The sequence below is a fragment of the Phoenix dactylifera genome, chromosome 11, assembly GCF_009389715.1.
Source record: "Phoenix dactylifera cultivar Barhee BC4 chromosome 11, palm_55x_up_171113_PBpolish2nd_filt_p, whole genome shotgun sequence".
NCBI lineage: Eukaryota > Viridiplantae > Streptophyta > Magnoliopsida > Arecales > Arecaceae > Phoenix > Phoenix dactylifera.
The window spans coordinates 6587367-6600808 of NC_052402.1; the positions used below are offsets into that span (position 1 = coordinate 6587367).

Genomic DNA, 13442 nt, shown 5'->3' on the forward strand with positions numbered 1-13442 from the left:
CCGAGAATAGCTCCGGAAACCCTAGCTCACCGGACTCTTGAATTCTTGGAAGCTTCACTGATGATCGACCTGCTCGCCTAGAGATTTTATCGAGAGATCATAGACAACTAGGATTATTCATTTGAGAGAAAAAGGATCTAATTCTTTCTTTTAATTCAAATAAAGAAGGAGAAATCGATGAGCTCCACCTTGGAGACGATTCCTGAGCAGGAGCTGAGACCGAGAGAGAGAGAGAGAGAGAGAGAGAGAGAGAGGTGGGAGTTGGGGGGTGAGGAAATGGACAAGAGGGGTAAAATAGGGGAGGGGCAAATGAAGGGGGGCAACCTGGGTTAAAAAGAGAAGAGAGTAACGTCGGTGGTCCCCGTCCCTCTTTCAAATAACCATCCTAAATCCTCTTCGGATGAGAGCTATGGCTGTTCTTGTCTTTTGATGCCCATCATGGTTGCATCACAATTCACATTGCCTCAGAAAATATGGGTAACTGGATTGCAAATTTTTAAAGAAGAAAGAATCAACGTGAAAACATTGGAAACGTCAGGAGGCAACTTGAAAAGACCATCTTTTCTTGTACTCTCAAGTCGAAGAGGGCAGAGGGCCTGCCTGAAAAACAGAGAAGGAGCCAAAGAGGGCTTGTCTGGGTCGTCCAAGCGGAGAGCGATCCCCTTCCAAGCTCGAGAGCGAATTTCCAGCGAGAACCATGCAGGTACTCCGATTTCTCCTCTAAATTAATCTGTGGGGTTTTGGATTAATGCCTTTTGATCCAAAACCCTAGGAATGTTCCCTCCTTTGCTAGTTTTTGTGGGTCGATTAGTTTCTTTTTTGCTTAATTTTGAACCCTAAGTCCTCACTGGAGTTGAAAGCGAAGGAAAAATATGAAGAAAATTTTATAGGCTTGAATTGAATAGTCTAAATCAGGCTGCGTGCCCTTCTAGAGCTTTTGTTTTTATAAATTTAGAAACCCTAGTTCGTAGTTTGGTACTTAAAGCATAGAAAAGGCCTACTTTTGATAAATATCAACATTGTTAGATGACTAAACTAGGTATTGAAAATCGCCCATCATAACGGCCCTCCGCCGCGAAAATCGCGGCGGTCGAGCGCGATCCGCGGCCGTGATCGGCCGCGGTGTGACCGGAGGGGGGGTGCCGCGGGATACCCGCGGCGCCCTTGCCCCATTTGTCCCCGAAGGAGCCGGAGAGGATCGCAATCGCGATCCTCTGTTCCGGTCCTCCCAAAAATAGGAACGGGGCTGAAGTCGGCAGGGGTGCCGACTTCAGCCCCATATCTCACAGTTTGTGTTTCTCATGTCTATCTTTTTTTGCATCAATAAGTTGTTTTTTTTTTTTTGAGAGAGAGAGAGAGAGAACGGGAGGCCATGCCACCCAACTTTATTGAGGAAACTGTTTACAAAAGAACTCTGGAGCTTCAGAATGTACAAGGAAAGAATAAAAGGTTACAAGGTTGTAAGAATTTTGAAGAAAGTTCTAACAAGCAAAACTACTAGGAACAGAGCAACAGCAAGGAATAAAGCTGAATTGCGATCAGAAGTAGGCTTCAGTGTGTTTCTCATGTCTATCATTCTTCTCCCTTCTTCCTCTTCTTATAACATGAAAATGTTTTTCTTTCTCATATTTACTGCAAAATGCAAGCTTAAGGTTTTAAAACAACCTCCCTTGGTCACATCTATGTCCCGATCAGCTCCCAAAAAGTAAAGCATCTTCTTCACAACATAAGACAGAGATGGCTTTGGCTCCTAGAAAAAGCTACCTAGTGGATATAAAATCCAAAAGAAGTTAAAAGAATAATGTTCTCTTGTTGACATATTTATGAAACCCAATCAAGCCAAAAATCTCCTCCAATGAAGCCTGGCCAATAAACCAAAGGAGGCGAAACTCTTTTTTCCCAACATCTTCATCACATGCTAGGCTGTAACACTGTTCAAGATCCCACCTTGCTGCCTTTTTCCTTCTCTCTGTACTGTTGGGCAGCATAAATAGCGTTAGGTTGGCCTCTCATCAAGCAATTCTCAAGCATGCATTGTTCTAGTGGTGGTGGGTGGAGTTAAAAAGTGTTGTCCCCCCTCACCAGTCCACCACTCTCCTCCATTCCAAAGGCCACCTTCATTTCACCAGTCTCTCTCAAGCCTCCTCCACTATCTCCAGCCTATAAGAACCATCCGACAACCCCATGCAGGGAATCCACACATCCATGTCCTTGTGCACCCACTCCTCTAGAATGTCCTCCATCGGGCTGTCAAACACTGACAACAGCGTCCGCTCCAGGCGAGCTCACCGTCGGCATGACTCTGGTGAGCTCGACGTCTTTGAGGCAGTACGCTACTTTGCCGGTGCCATGGACGAAGTTGGTCTCGCCGGAAGAATTGGTCCTCAGAGAGTCATTGGGGAAGACGGTGTGCTTTGGAGGGAAGAGAGGAAAAGTTTGGACACACCAATGACGACCATACCTCCCCAAGAGTGCCAAGGGGTGGAGAAATGCCATTCCAATGAGAGGAAGGGTAAGCAACCAAGCTCCCCTGGTACTAGGTTGGCTAGCTTTCTAAACTCTATATTTAACCAAACTGGTTCTAAGAGGAAATCCAAGTCTTGCACCACCGCCAAGTCATCGAAGGATGGAGAGTTAGAAGAGAGGCCTGGAGGGAGGAGTAGGAGGAGGAGTTGCCACTCCCGGAGCACCCCTCCCCCTCACACCAACATCCCAGCAAAGTCGCAGGAGGAACAGTGCGGAAGCTATAAGTTGGCCCATGGCCATCCAAAGGTGGCAACTTTCTGTCCACAAAGAGAGGTTTGGGATGAGAGAAGGGTACAAGGGGAGACTTGGCTAGCTGAGATAGCTAAGTTCAGTGATAGACTTCATGACAAAAGCAAGGTTTTGGGTGGTGGGAGGCTTGATGTGGCTTGGAATGAAGGGCTGTTGGAGAACAGATGGGTGTTACATAGAAATAAAGAGGGGTTCTTCGAGAAGCATGGGGAATGTGGGGATGAGTTTAGAAGAAAGGAGGAGAGTATGGAGGATAATGGAGGGGAGACTGACTCCAGCTCTGATCTTTTTGAGCTGAAGAATATTGAGTTTGGGGAGTTCTCAAGTGGACTGCCCTTCTATGGGACCACAGAAATGGAGATAGTTGAGAGAGGATCTTCCATTACTAGTGTTCCCTTTTAAGAACCTATATTCTGTGTCACTCTTTTGTTTCAATTTTTCTGACTTATATTTTTTATATATGGGGATTGGTTGTGATCAGATGTATCTCTCTGGAGTGAAAATAGAACAGAAGAAGCTTCTGTTGTAAAGCTAATATTGCTTCTGATGATCTGCTTCTTCTGTTGTTCATGATTATACTAAAAAGTTACTTTTTATCCTTGTAAAGCTCTCTCTCTCTCTCTCTAACACAATTGGTGCTGCTAATATCACATTGAATTATCATTGCTCCATAGTGATGGCATGGAAAAAGATTTGAGACCTAAAAGGTGGGGGCAATGAATGGTGCTATGATATCTTACTCATTTAATGCTTCTTGTTAGCTTAGATATAAAATTCAGCAGTGACCAAGCCCCAAATTTGCTAATTAATAATAGTGGATCTCACTTTTCATTACTGAACATGTTTTAGTCAATCTAATTATGGATTGAACATAGGATGATACATAGATGGAGATGTCAATGTCAGAAATGATGATTAAAAGAAAGGATATATTACAGAAAACAAGAAAGCAGGAGGGGGGAAAGTCCTCCAATAAGCAATGCTTCTTTTTCTTCTTTTGTTAAATCAAGGCAACTAAAATCCATAAAAGTTGTAGAGATTTAAAAATTACAGCTAGACAATGGATCCTTCCCCACTTTCTCCTCTTCTTGTAAAGCTGCACCTTTTCCATCACTGGAAGTGGGAAAGTTGGGTTGGATTGGATTAAGTCTGACTGGACCTAGATCCAACCCAAATTGGCTTCAAGTTAATGGATCTTATGAGATGTCAAAGAAGATCCAACCCATGAATCGATAGGTTTGGGATGGTTTCTTTCTTAATTTTGAACTTTTTAAGGCATAATTATTAAGTTTGGTTATGGATTAGGTCCGGGTCAAGCCGAATAATGGTCGGATCCTGCATTATAATAGTCCCAATTGCACCTCACCTTTTCCAAGACAACAGAATTGATAATCAAGCAAACAATATCTTTGTGAACCAAGAGTTTATCAATGTTTGGTTGATCTTGGAAATTGTTAGATCTCAACACTACTGAGAGTGAAAATGGAAAGTACATCTATCTTTTGGTGTCCCACAACATCTGTATACATAGACTCAAATTAGGTCATCTCATGAAAGGAAACAAAAAATTGGAAGTAAGCTTGTGCAGCAGTGAAAATTCTATTAATGTGGGGTCTTTCTAGTTGTTTTTCACAGTGATAAGAGAGAGAGAAACGAAGGGAGCATCCATGACAAACAGTGAGGAGAAGACCACTTCATTTGTTATTGAATGCAGCCATAGATTGCGGGGGACAGACTTATCATTTTAGAAGAGGGTGAGATGTTCCTGTCTCGCACGCGTGCATGTCTGGAAATCTAACAGATGGCTAAAAATCTATACACATTTGAGGAACAGCAGAACATTTCCTTTTGAGAGTAAACAGCAGACATGTTCCTGTTTCTACCCTCTTCTCCATGTCAGGTCTCAGCTGGAAGTTAACCAAGGAGGAGTAGTGATGAGAACAACATAAAGCTAATTAACAGGAAGAGATTACACTCCATCCAGACAAAAATAAAATGAAAAATACAACTGGATTTCCTCACTGAAATCCTAGCTTGTTGGAATACTCTAATAGCAATAGCAGTCCTGAGAGAGGAAATTAAGTCCAGCTAATGCGGCCAAAACAATCTGCTAGCTAACTTGATTATATCTTCTTCACCTGAAAATTTGTTTCTAAAGATCATGCACTATATACCTTTCGCTAATTCTCTCCATACAATACATATAATTTAAGAGGAAAGATGAGCTCATGAAAACAATACATATGACAATAATTTGCATGAGAGCATCATTGTGCATCTAGAGCTTTTGTTTTTATAAATTTAGAAACCCTAGTTCGTAGTTTGGTACTTAAAGCATAGAAAAGGCCTTCTTTTGATAAATATCAACATTGTTAGATGACTAAAACTAGGCATTGAAATAAATTTTAGGATTTGATTCGTTATTATTTATGCTTAGCTTAGTTTCTTTCAGTATTATCGTCTCCTAGTTGTTGCATCCTTTTGATACATGGTTGGTTCCTTGTCTGCTATTCTGGATTATTTGGCTACTCTGCTTCTAGCTGAACTTGCTGATGGATCATATATGCTTTGGCATTAGTCATATTTAATACATGTGAAATATGGCTATAAATTTGCAAGGCTATTTAAGGTGGGAGTATATCTGATTCTTGGTATTGTTGCGAACAGTGCGAAGTTATTTGACTTTTTCTTAAGATATGATTAGTTAGCTTACATGGGTAATTGACAATCAGCCAACTGTTTATTTCAGTATGTGAAATAAGTAGAATCACTTGAAACTCTAAAGAAAATTCACTCCTTCAGTATAGATTGGATGTAAACCACTTGTGAAATATTTATTTTTGTCATTTTTTAGTTTTTCAAACAAACAAAGCTACACTTCTTTTTCTATTTTTAACAATTAAAGACACTCTGATTGATAATATATCTTTGCTGAATTTGGAGCTTCAATCTAGCTGTCATATGCATTGCAAATTGTTCTTCATGACGCTGGTAGATGGAGTGAAAATATGTTCTGTTATTTTTTGGTAGTTAAGAGCACTCTATTTTGGGGTGTACCGAGACAAGTCAGGGAAAAAAAGTAAAGAAAGATTAGTGTAAGGGGAAGTTTAGAATAATTATTCGAACATGAGCCTAATAGAGTGAAAGGAACTTATATTTTTTATGGAGGAGGGAATAAAATGAATTAATTTGAGAAATTAGTGTAGGTAAAACAAACTGTTATAGGAAGAAAATAAGCAATGAAGAAGCAAAAAAAACAAATTAGGTAATTTTTTTGGAACTGCGGTGGGCCTTCCTTGGGCCGGGGGCCTTAGGCGGTCCATATTGGATCTATCTAGATCCCAAATGGCTCAGATCCGGGTCCAACTTGGAGACCGCATAGAAATTTCTATACGCGCGGTCTCCCGCCGCCTCGTGCCCCCAATATCTAAAGCGTCGGGCAGGCTGGCTGAGAGCGATCCCCTTCCAAGCTCAAGAGCGAATTTCCAGCGAGAACCATGCAGGTACTCCGATTTCTCCTCTGAATTAATCTGCCCTTCTATGGGACCACAGAAATGGAGATAGTTGAGAGAGGATCTTCCATTACTAGTGTTCCCTTTTAAGAACCTATATTCTGTGTCACTCTTTTGTTTCAATTTTTCTGACTTATATTTTTTATATATGGGGATTGGTTGTGATCAGATGTATCTCTCTGGAGTGAAAATAGAACAGAAGAAGCTTCTGTTGTAAAGCTAATATTGCTTCTGATGATCTGCTTCTTCTGTTGTTCATGATTATACTAAAAAGTTACTTTTTATCCTTGTAAAGCGCGCTCTCTCTCTCTCTCTCTAACACAATTGGTGCTGCTAATATCACATTGAATTATCATTGCTCCATAGTGATGGCATGGAAAAAGATTTGAGACCTAAAAGGTGGGGGCAATGAATGGTGCTCTGATATCTTACTCATTTAATGCTTCTTGTTAGCTTAGATATAAAATCCAGCAGTGACCAAGCCCCAAATTTGCTAATTAATAATAGTGGATCTCACTTTTCATTACTGAACATGTTTTAGTCAATCTAATTATGGATTGAACATAGGATGATACATAGATGGAGATGTCAATGTCAGAAATGATGATTAAAAGAAAGGATATATTACAGAAAACAAGAAAGCAGGAGGGGGGAAAGTCCTCCAATAAGCAATGCTTCTTTTTCTTCTTTTGTTAAATCAAGGCAACTAAAATCCATAAAAGTTGTAGAGATTTAAAAATTACAGCTAGACAATGGATCCTTCCCCACTTTCTCCTCTTCTTGTAAAGCTGCACCTTTCCCATCACTGGAAGTGGGAAAGTTGGGTTGGATTGGATTAAGTCTGACTGGACCTAGATCCAACCCAAATTGGCTTCAAGTTAATGGATCTTATGAGATGTCAAAGAAGATCCAACCCATGAATCGATAGGTTTGGGATGGTTTCTTTCTTAATTTTGAACTTTTTAAGGCATAATTATTAAGTTTGGTTATGGATTAGGTCCGGGTCAAGCCGAATAATGGTCGGATCCTGCATTATAATAGTCCCAATTGCACCTCACCTTTTCCAAGACAACAGAATTGATAATCAAGCAAACAATATCTTTGTGAACCAAGAGTTTATCAATGTTTGGTTGATCTTGGAAATTGTTAGATCTCAACACCATAGTGGAAAGTACATCTAAAATCAGAACTGTGCATCTTTTGGTGTCCCACAACATCTGTATACGTAGACTCAAATTAGGTCATCTCATGAAAGGAAACAAAAAATTGGAAGTAAGCTTGTGCAGCAGTGAAAATTCTATTAATGTGGGGTCTTTCTGGTTGTCTTTCACAGTGATATGAGAGAGAGAAACAAAAGGAGCAGCCATGACAAACAGTGAGGAGAAGACCACTTCATTTGTTATCGAATGCAGCCATAGATTGCCGGGGACAAACTCTATCATTTTAGAAGAGTCTGAGATGTTCCTGTCTCGCACGCGTGCATGTCTGGAAATCTAAAAGATGGCTAAAAATCTGTATACATTTGAGGAACAACAGAACATTTCCTTTTGAGAGTAAACAGCAGACATGTTCCTGTTTCTACCCTCTTCTCCATGTCAGGTCTCAGCTGGAAGTTAACCAAGGAGGAGTAGTGATGAGAAGAACATAAAGCTAATTAACAAGAAGAGATTACACTCCATCCTGACAAGAATAAAATGAAAAATACAACTGGATTTGCTCACTGAAATCCTAGCTTGTTGGAATACTCTAATAGCAATAGCAGTCCTGAGAGAGGAAATTAAGTCCAGCTAATGCGGCCAAAACAATCTGCTTGCTAACTTGATTATATCTTCTACACCCGAAAATTTGTTTCTAAAGATCATGCACTATATACCTTTCGCTAATTCTCTCCATACAATACATATAATTTACGAGGAAAGATGAGCTCATGAAAACAATACATATGACAATAATTTGCATGAGAGCATCATTGTGCTAATAACTAAGTCAAATGTCTACCACTTGATTCATAATAAGTGTTAGCTAGCTTGCTTTGCAAAGGAGTAATGCATAACTTGTCAGTCAGACAAATCCTTTTTTTTGGTGATCATTATAGGACTAAAAAATATAAATAATACTTTTTTGATGCGTTTCTAAATTTTTATAAATAGTATTAGAGCAGATTTGATTCATAGTCCATATGGATCATGGGTCTCCATACAAGCATGGGATTTGTACTTTTTTTTTATATTCATATTTTCTATTAGACATTTGAAACGGTGCTGGAGACTGACGGGTGGAGTTGGAGAAGAGCCGAAGTCGCAACAAGAATAACAAGAACTGAAATCCTAGAAGCAAAACAATCATGAATTCAAACTTCAAAGATTAGAAAAAGAAAAAAAAGAAAATATATTTCATTAGTTAAAAATATTTTTTTTTGGATGAGGAAATTGATAATCAAGAAATTACTATTTTTGTGACTGATATTTTAGTCCAAATAACCATCCTAAATCCTCTTGGGATGAGAGCTATGGTTGTTCTGGTCTTCTGATGCCCACCACGGTTGTATCACTGGATTCACATTGCGTCAGAAAATATAGGGGACTTGATTGCAAATTTTTAAAGAAGAAAGAACCAACGTGAAAAAATTGGAACGTCAGGGGGCAACTTGAAAAGACTATCTTTTCTTGCATTCTCAAGTCGAGGCTTTCCTTGCATTCTCAAGTCGAGGCTTTCCTTGCATTCTCAAGTCGAAGAGGGAAGAGGGCTTGCCTGAAAAATAGAGAAAGAGCCAAAGAGGGCTTGTCTGGGTCCTCTGGGAGAGAGAAGAAAGAGAGACTGGCGGGAGACGCCGAAGAGGGTGGAGTGCCGGATCCCGGCGGTGCTGCCGTGCCCGCCGCCGAAGGAGAAGAAGTCGCCGGCGAGGGCTTCGCCCAAGAGGCCAAGAACAGCTACTTCCACCTGCCGGCGCCAGATCTAGAAGCGTTCTTCGCCGGTTCGCTCTCGCGACTCGCGCCCCGGCCTCGAAGGGAGATGTCCTGCGGCTCCTGCCGAGAGAGGAGAGTCTCTCTCAGAAATGAAAAACCTCTCTCTCTCAGCTCTCTGGCTCCCCTTCTTTCTCTGGAGAGGAGAGAACTCCGAGAAGCCGAGGAGGAGGGGGGAGAGGAGAACAGCCAGAAAAACTGAAATGCCTGTGGGATTTGGAACTGTTTCGCAGGGAGCTTTTTTGGGACTGCGGTGGGCCTTAGGCGGTCCATATTGGCTCTGTTGAAAAGGCCATATAGATCCCAAATGGCTCAGATCCGGGTCCAACTTGGAGACCGCATAGAAATTTCTATACGCGCGGTCTTCCGCCGCCTCGTGCCCCCAATATCTAAAATGTTGGGCAAACCGGCTGAGGGCGATCCCCTTCCAAGCTCGAGAGCGAATTTCCAGCGAGAACCATGCAGGTACTCCGATTTCTCCTCTGAATTAATCTGTGGTGTTTTGGATTAATGCCTCTTGATCCAAAACCCTAGGAATGTTCCCTCCTTTGCTAGTTTTTGTGGGTCGATTAGTTTCTTTTTTGCTTAACTTTGAACCCTAAGTCCTCACTGGAGTTGAAAGCGAAGGAAAAATATGAAGAAAATTTATAGGCTTGAATTGAATAGTCTAAATCAGGCTGCTTGCCCTTCTAGGGCTTTTGTTTTTATAAATTTAGAAACCCTAGTTCGTAGTTTGGTACTTAAAGCATAGAAAAGGCCTACTTTTGATAAATATCAACATTGTTAGATGACTAAACTAGGTATTGAAATAAATTTTAGGATTTGATTCGTTATTATTTATGCTTAGCTTAGTTTCTTTCAGTATTATCGTCTCCTAGTTGTTGCATCCTTTTGATACATGGTTGGTGAAAATCCAAAGGTGAAATAATGCATAATTTTATAATGTTGACCCATCATCCAAAAAGAGCAAATGACACTTACTAGTAATATTTGTAACATTATACGAATATCTCAAAATAATCGGATATATTAGAGCTGCATGCAAGTTTTAGGTTAATAATGCACACTTGCAAATCCAAATGCAAAGTAATGTATAATTTTATAATGTCGACCAAATTAATATTTTGATTTTTTTATAACTTTTGTGTGCAACACATGTGCCAAATAATTAGAGGTGAAATAATGTATAATTTTATAATGTTGACCCATCATCCAAAAAGAGCAAATGACACTTACTAGTAATATTTGTAACATTATACGAATATCTCATAATAATCGGATATATTAGAGCTGCATGCAAGTTTTAGGTTAATAATGCACACTTGCAAATCCAAATGCAAAGTAATGTATAATTTTATAATGTCGACCAAATTAATATTTTGATTTTTTTTATAACTTTTGTGTGCAACACATGTGCCAAATAATTAGTAATGTATAATTTTATAATGTCGACCAAATTAATATTTTGATTTTTTTATAACTTTTGTGTGCAACACATGTGCCAAATAATTAGTATTATATATTCTTTCCTAGTATAATGCGAGCTCCTTGAAATGAGTATTATACATACATAAGATTTAATCAAAACTAACTCAAAGTGTTAATGATTGTTTTCAAGAAATTAATCATTGTATAATTACTATGCCCGACTTTGTGACTAGTATCTATTGCATCCATGTCAAGATTACTGCTACCAATCAATATGAATACAACAGTTTATAATTATTTTATTGCTTGATTTTATATTAAAACATACTTGACTTTATGAATTAGATGGATAATTGCTAATTAGATCCACCAGTTTCAACACCCATTTCACACACTAAGTCTCTAAATCGACACATCTTGCACATATCATCATAGTTCATCCTCCTCGTAGATGCACGTAGGATTTCTTGGTGCTTTATAGCCTTTGAGATGTTTCCTTTCGTAGCTCAACTTAATCCATGCAATAAAATAATACATACATGCTGAGATGCATGTACACATGAATCTAAAATATAAAATAAATATTTTAAACATGAGAATAATAACTGCCGTAGCCTTTATAGAAAGCTTCAGCATTTAAAAATGAGGAAAAGGAAAAGGTTGGGCACTTTGAGAAAGTAATCAGTGATTTATTTAAGGCAGAAGCGATTGATAATAATCTTGCAAAGTGATGTACATGGATCTGACCCACCCCCTGATTAAAATGGAGCATGCAAAGCTGTGCAAGCAGTTTAAAGAAGCAAACTTTGGAGTAAAATATTCATGGAATTATATTCCATGAACAGTTTTGTGAGAGCACTGCATAAGTTTATAATTACATAAAAAGGATTGAAGCAATAAAAAAAAAGGTCCTGTGGGGAAAAATATGTGTATGACCATCCTGAGAACAATTTTTACTAGCCGTGCTATGGAAATGAGAAAAGTGGTTCAGGAGTTAGGATAGATATGAGCATGTTTAACAATTAATTACCACTCTAAATGGAAACAATTATTCTACGACTGTGAACTTTAATGCTGCATTTTAAAATGGGAAATTATGGAAGGAAATCTTGAAATTATTAGAATTTAATTGTCAGTATCTGTTTAGATTCAGTGGAATTTATGTAGGTGCTGTGCGTTCTCTCTCATCTGAAGAACCCCGTGTCCTTCTTTATAGTACCCTTAAAGGGGGTAAGGTAATACCTTGTTGACTTCTTTTCTCTTCCTCTTTATCATATCAAAGTTTTCAATTTGTACCTTCAAAATGTTTTGATACTGCTATCTGTACTTGCATTTGGATATTTGATACTTGATTGTGCCTAAATGCTTTCATCTTTTACACCAAAATAATTTAGTGGGCCTTGAAAATTTAATAGGTGAGGCACATACCTGTAGCATCCACTGGTTGGTCTTGAAAGGAACTCAATAAAACACCACAAAGAGCCAAGCCAAGAGGAAGCATCAGTTAGAGCTTGGACTTGGTAAGACTTAGGTGGTGATGACATATAGGGGTCTTGGAAGAAATAAAGGCTAATGTTGTCAAAATAAGGTGAAGGGATTTCATTTGACTAAGTGCAATACATGACAACCTGCACATCTAATGTCATTTGTTCTTCTTGAGAATTTTACGGCATGAAAATGATATTATGAAAAAATATGCAATAAAGACAAGCGTATAATATATTATCAACATCTATACAGCTTAAACACTAATTGGCCTAATCCAGGCAAATAAATTTTATAGCTTATATTAAGCTTGGCATGTTCTAATGGTGATCGGAGTTCGTTTGTGCTCTAGTGTCACCCTAAACCTCAGTTGTTGTGCAAGAGCTGGCTAAGAAGATATCTATAATAATATATTATCTAGTTAGGCATCTTTATCCTCCAATTAGTTTTCCCTCTCTTAGTTCATCATATACAGTGATAATATTTCTTTCTTCAATAGTATGGATGTTTTTTGAAGCAATAAATCTCAATAGCAAGCTCCATTTTATCCTACCCAATGTGCTACGGCCATTTCAATGTCTGCTTTTGGCCTTTCCCACTCTTTATGTGAATTTATAAGAGGCACCATCCTTTAACATCTACTATTAGGTTAAATCAATATATCGTCTAAATTTTAATTCTTACTCATGGGAGAGACAAGAGAAATACAATGCCCAAACTAGGAGTGCATATTCAAAAAAAAAATAAATAATAATTGTATTAGGAGATCATAGCCATCTATGCTACTTATCATGTGTGTTGTATGCATAAATTACAACAATGTAAGAATGAATAATCATGCACATAGCATTAATTATGATCTAGTTGAATGCAAGCTATGATTGGCATTCAAATAAAGATGACGATTGAGCTTGAAATTCAAAATGAGTTACTTAAAAATAATTGGCACAAATGGAATTCAAACATGTGAACTCCAACAAATTTGAGCTCCAACATCAGTGTCAGTTATCCAATTAACTCTGAGAGCTTCGACTAATAGGGAATGAGTTAAGAATGCGTATTTTGCTTAGTAAGAAATCTTTCCCACTTTTGTCTGCTCAAACACTAGCAAATTTTTTTTAATCCATAAAAACAACTGTTTTAACTACCACTAATACCGATCTTTACAATATTGGCCACCTCCTTTTAAAGAACTCACCATCAATTTCTCACCTCACCCATAATCTTATTGAAGGCTATAGTTCACCAACACTCACATTAAAAGTAGCAATTGTGGAAA

The 13442-nt window shown here is 38.6% G+C and overlaps 1 protein-coding gene across 1 annotated transcript; it reads left to right on the plus strand.

The window, feature by feature from the left end:
- The first annotated feature begins 1250 nt into the window (after positions 1 to 1250).
- LOC120112350 (protein BIG GRAIN 1-like E) lies at positions 1251 to 3496 on the plus strand. Its single transcript, XM_039131420.1, has one exon. The coding sequence runs from the start codon at positions 2185 to 2187 to the stop codon at positions 3175 to 3177; it is 993 nt and encodes a 330-aa protein (XP_038987348.1). The 5' UTR covers positions 1251 to 2184; the 3' UTR covers positions 3178 to 3496.
- Positions 3497 to 13442: the final 9946 nt, after the last annotated feature.